At 42.9% G+C, this 6,000-nt stretch overlaps 1 protein-coding gene across 1 annotated transcript in view; it reads left to right on the forward strand.

The window, feature by feature from the left end:
• DIAPH3 (diaphanous related formin 3) overlaps window positions 1-5,120 on the forward strand; it is a 2,291,797-nt gene extending 2,286,677 nt beyond the window's left edge. The window contains exon 29 of the mRNA XM_086934906.1: window positions 4,728-5,120. Within this exon, the coding sequence (XP_086791032.1) occupies window positions 4,728-4,987 (260 nt within the window). The 3' untranslated portion in view covers window positions 4,988-5,120. The remainder of the gene's footprint in view (window positions 1-4,727) is intronic.
• Window positions 5,121-6,000: the final 880 nt, after the last annotated feature.

A 6,000-nucleotide genomic window follows, 5' to 3' on the forward strand; every position in this document is an offset into this window, starting at 1 on the left:
TTGACATTCATCCAGCAACTTCTACACATAGTGTTCAGTCCCCCGCTGGAATTCCCGTGCACCCTCAAGGTATCAACACGCAAATGAAGACTCACCCAGTCCAACCCTAGCCCTCCCACTTCAAAACCAACAAGAAGAACAATTATCCAAGCAGCGAAGAAACACAGGCTGAATACTTACAAAGGCCAGAAAGTCATATCAGCTGATTTCTCTAACAAAACACACATTACGTGGCAGAATATTGCGGCCTCTCGCCACTCATCAAAATAACTCCACCTTCAATAAGGCATGCTGGACCTGGCAAAACGATAGTTCCAGCCTGTGGTAGGACAAGAGAGTTTACAGGTCCGGCAGGGGTAGAATAAAGGCTGGAATACATACACCCATTGTCCCGAATCATGGACATACATCTTCAAACAATTAAAATAAGCAGGAATATGTAGTGCTCGGCAGACAAGCATAGATAAACAGACAAACTTTGCAGGGGCGTAGCTTAAGTGTGGGTGTTTGGGGTGTTACCCCCCCCCCCCCTTCCGGATAAATGCATTCTTGGCTTGGTAGTTGACTCTAGGGGCCCTCAATCGGGTCTGCTTTCTCTGCATTGGTTTTTCTCGTTGTGAGCCAGGAATAAAAAAGAAAACAGTGACCTTTGATGTAAACAGGGAAGAGAGAAAGAAATACCCACCTGGTGGCTGAATTTGAAACTATGAAAACAGATAACCTGGAAACCAGCTTTCCTGATTGTCCAAATTTTGTGATGCAATGCAAATATTTTATTTCACAGAGCCTCCCTTTTTTTCTTTATTATTGCATGTGAGCGCACTTTTAAATACTTGAGTTCAGGATGTGTGCTGTACATGCCCCTCTTGCATTTGATTTTATAGACCACAATGTTGCTCCATTTATTATAAGAATGTAGGCCACGTTTAGAGTTTACATTACTACTGACTTCCCTCTTAGTTCACTAATGCCATTGTCATTGTGGGGGGATCAATGAATGTTTCTAAACATGATAACCTGTAATATATGTCTGTCTCTTCAGGGATGTAGTTTGATGTACTAAGGTGCAATGTTACAGTTTAAAGAAATACACTTTATTGAATTCTGAAGAGATTTATCATATTTGTGTTATGTTTGTAGCACGATAAACATGCAAAATGTTTTCATGGCTCTGCTTATGCATGGACTCTTACAGCCAATCCAGACCCAAAACACGGGTTTCGCTTGGCACGCCCTATGAATTCGCCTGCGTGCTCTCCTCTATTTGGAACCCAGGCTTATTACGTGGGGCCGTCAGTCGCTTGAGAAAATGATTTGGAAATGGAGAGCATCAGAAACATGGAGTCCTGCCCTTGTGCACCGTTTTGACAACACTACTATCAAGGAAGGATTCTTGGAGTAGACACGAAAAAAGACTGTGTGCAGTGAAAATACATTTATAATAAATGATCCTAGGGCAGGGCCTCCAGGGCATTGTATTAAACATGACTGTAGTCACAAGTTCCCATGGAGAACTACCAGGCCCAGAAGGCACGGGCAGGAGTCTAGCTTCGGTGGGTGTGTTAATGATGGGACACCTCTCAAATGCATTCTTGGTTTGGTACTTGGGTCTGTGGGTCCTGAGTCGAATCTGTGATGTCTGTTTTTCCCATCATTCCCACCTCACTAAGAGGTTTTAACGTCTTTATTTTTTTATTGTTATCTTAAAAGTGTATATAGTACACAGTTCACCAAAAATGTAGTACATCTGCACCCATAGAAGTAATCTATAAATGGGTGCAAATTTAAAATGTTTTGGAATCCTTCTATATGGGCAGTGGTAGACTTGGAAAGCTGCGTCATTCTCAAGTTTCCGGGTATACTACTGGCAATCAAACACATACAAGGTGATGGGATTAATGTTTGCAAATAGTCTAACCAGTGTCAATTACTGGAGTAGGCTCTAACCCATCGTTTTTTGCCCACTGTATCGCTCGTGACAGAGGCCCACCTAATGTAAATCAGTTCTGACCCTGTTCCTCATGGGAACAGTCCATCCCGAACCTTGGTCATCTTGGCCCCACATCTGCAGCCTACTGCTTTTTTGGTTGGGAAATTAGAAATGTACAACCCCTCGAATACCACTGACTAAGCTATGCCCCTGAGAGTTCATTAAAAATGCCAACCCCCCTGGGTCTGTTTCCTCACCACACATGTTGTGGGCAGCAGGAAAAACATATTTAAGTGGCATCCTCATGAGTGGCTCAAAAATCTCATAAAAAGCAGCAGGAGATCAACAAAAATGCTGGAACATGACATCCACAAGCTACAAACCTCATATCGCACTGTACCTTCCTCAGTTCTTCATTTTTTGACAAAGAAACCATTTTAACTCAATGCCTTTTGATCTGCTGACATCCTGAAATAATTTGTCACCTTTTACACCTACTTATAAACCTCTAACTAACCAGTATCTAACTTTAGCAAAAATGAGCAAATTTAACTCCCTACGTTACGGCCACACTTTAGCAACAAGCTGCACCTCGAAAGAATGAACGAAATAAGAGATGCAGTAAAGAATATGGTAGTGACCAAAACCCCTAGAGAAGATGGCTTTCGACTTGACATTGACAAATGTACGCAAGCACAGATAGTACAACTCTTATCGCACATCGATCGAGATGCAATGGAGATCGGCTCTCTTCCCACTGAATTTAACAGAGCACACATCTATCTGATCCCCAAACCCTGGAAGGATGTATTTTCCTGTGTCAGTTGCAAGCTGATCTCACAATGGGCCAGCATAACCACAAGGCTCAGCAGAGTGATATGCTTCTTTATCCATGAAAACCAGCTCAAATTCGTGCCACACCGATCATCCCGAGACCACATGCTATTTCTAATGCAACTCTTCTGGTGAACAAGGCCGGATAAAATTGAGAAAGTATTACTTTCCTTAGATGCAGAAAAGGTGCTTGAACAAGTGGAAGGGCTGTATCTTTTCCGGACTATGAAATATTTTGGCATTGCAGGAAACTGGCTTAGGATGGTTCAATAGTTATACGCTAACCCTGCTGCACAGATCGGATCCAGGGCTTTATTTCAGAGGCATGAGTCAAGGATGTTCTCTGTCACTACTGCTCTTTCTTTTAGCTTTAGAACTCTTGGCCATAGCAGTGAAGCAATGCCAAAGCAGCCCCCTCCCCCACCGCATCAACAAGTCCTGGATTCCCTCATGGCAGGTCCGGATTGGAATATTTGGGAATACTAGCCAGCACCAGCTTTCCCTCTGTGGTCCATGACAATGTACTGACACCACTGGAGAACAGCAGGAAAGACTTTGATAAGTGTAAGTCCCAGCAACTCTCCCTTTGGGGTCGAATCAAAATGACTGTAGGGCTGAGACTCACTTAAGTCTTCAGCACGTTGCTGTTGAAGTTCGCCACTACCACCCTCAAACTGATACTCAGACATATGAAAATTTGTGTGCGATTAAACAGTGCCGAGACTAGCTGCAAAAAAGCTCTACTCCGCCATAGGCTCGGGAAGTCTTTTTCTGGCATTCATGCAAAAGTACTTAAAAGCATTTCTTTGTGCAGTACATTAGAGCCAAAAAAAAGGAAAGGCGATGCAGAAATGGACCATCTCACAATGGATAGTGCTTCGCATCAAAATCTGCTATGTATTTGCCAAAAAAGCAAACTCCTGAAGGTTTGCATGCTCACTGCACCAGAGCCAAGGCTGCGACCACTGTATTAACTTGTGGAGTGCCTGTTCTGGTTGTTAGTCAGACAGCAACGTGAGCTTCCCTGCACACATTTACGCAGCACTACTGCTTAGACGGTCTTGTCCAACGAAAAACAAACTTTGCCCATTCCGTCCTGCAGGATGTTTTAGTATAGATCCAGGTCGCTATCCCACCTTCAGGGAGGTATGGCTTGGGTAGCTAATCTAAGGTAAGGAATCTGCAGCTAGAAGGCTATTATATGAACACGTTATTTACCTTCGATAAAGCCTTATCTTGTAGACTCTATCGAGCCACAGAATCTTTACCGACCACCTATCCACCCCGCTTTGCGAACTGGTTTCCCTTTGAAGGGCTCTAGCTTAAAGCACCAGTGGTCCGTGTTCTTCCCGGCTCTGCACTTTCTGCATGGGAAATAGTGAAAAGAAACTGATTCCAGCACGCTGGGGTGGTAACTTTTTATGGGAACCACACAAATCACGTCATGCGGAGCTGTACAACACCACCTACATGTGAGCTGGGGAACTGCTCACAACAGTTTTTGGGATCCAGTTTGATGCCTGAATATAAGGAAAGATATCCGCGGCTAGATAGTCTCTACCAGATAAGGCGTTACCGAAGTTTAGTAACTTGTACATAATCAGGCAAGACATATGTGACTGTGAATCAGCGACTGTACAGATGAACGTTTTAAAGTATGAAGTGCAATCCATAGTTTAGCTGTGATTGTTTTCGATTGTAAGAGGTAGAATTGGATATATAATCTCTTAGATTTTTATACAGAATCCTCTTAGCTGGCCTGGTTTCCCATTTCAAACGACAACCATGTAAATAATAAACATTTGTATAGTTTTGCGATAAATATCTAAGAACTAACATACCTTTTCACATTTTTTATTGGTTTCCTTTATTAACAGTGCAAATAGCGCAACAAGCATGTGGGATGTAGCACTATATTATGGACCTGTTTTCTAAAGATATCCTTTCTTACTTCCTACTGCAGAAATCCAGAAGGCCGCCCTGGAAAGATCACGTTCACGCCACAATATCAACTTCAACGCCTCAAGGGCTCCAGTTGCCAAGGAACTCAATTACGATGCAGAGTCACATTCATCGACGACGCGGGCCAAAGTTGCAGGAAAGAAGGCAGGCGGTCATTCGGAAAGTAGTCACGAGCAGGCGAACGAACCTCCTGGCTTGGCTACCAAACCCGAGCCCGTTCCTGAAGTAGAGGCCCTGCTAGCAAGACTACGGGCCATGTAGATATCCGCTGCTACGGACATTGCTATCATGATGCATCGAATGACTACATCGTCTCGAATCCAAGCCATTTTGTGTGACTGACATTTATGCGTGTGCTTAAGTGTTTTTTTTTATCATGCAGTATTTTGAACGCGCCCATTGAATGCACTACTTACCCCCCATCGGGGTCTTGCACATCTCTTTGTATGTTATCAAAGTTTAGGTCAGTTGGGTTTGCATCTCAGATTCAGCAGGGCCTTGCAAAACTAAGGTGCTTATTCCAGAGCCTAGACATCACACCACTTAAGGTGTTCTCTGCAGGCTACTTTACTTTGATCATGGTTTCTAAATGTACCAGGGAAAGCTATATATAGCTTTCTATTATGGTACGGTGGCTGTGTTCTATCTTTTACATTGTCTTGGACTTACTACGCTCCCCGCAGTTTGGAAATATTCACTTGTAGCTCATAAATGGCCTAGCTCCCAAAAAGAGCCTTACTGAACTTGTATTGTGTGTAACTTGTAAGGCACAATCGCACACCTCGGTGGTAGCATGCTAGTGCATCTGGTTATGCAGAAGGGATGGGGTGGGGAACAACTGTATGATGACATCTGATTTTGTACATCGATAAATGGTAACCGAGTGAAGCATCTATCTCTTGTCTAACCGTGAGGCAATATATAGATATATATATGTACATTAGCAATATATATGTACATTAGCAATATATATATATATATAATCACAAAGAAACACAAATATGAATTTTTCTATGCAATACGAATCTTTTCTACAGTGTACACAAAGTATCTAATGCACAATAATTCACGTAGTCCCTGCTGAATATGATCTTGGTGATTGTATCAAACTACTAGAGGATTTTGCAGACACACCGGCATGATCAGGAAGCCCACCTACTTAAGTTATTGTGAACCTCACTCTATTTGTTCAGCGTCCAAGAGCTTCTCCTGCTTCAGGTGTGCACAGGATAATTCAACATTTAGCACTTGCAGACTTTATTCAACACGGCTTT

Source organism: Lissotriton vulgaris, chromosome 8, assembly GCF_964263255.1.
Source record: "Lissotriton vulgaris chromosome 8, aLisVul1.2, whole genome shotgun sequence".
NCBI classification, from domain to species: Eukaryota; Metazoa; Chordata; class Amphibia; order Caudata; family Salamandridae; genus Lissotriton; species Lissotriton vulgaris.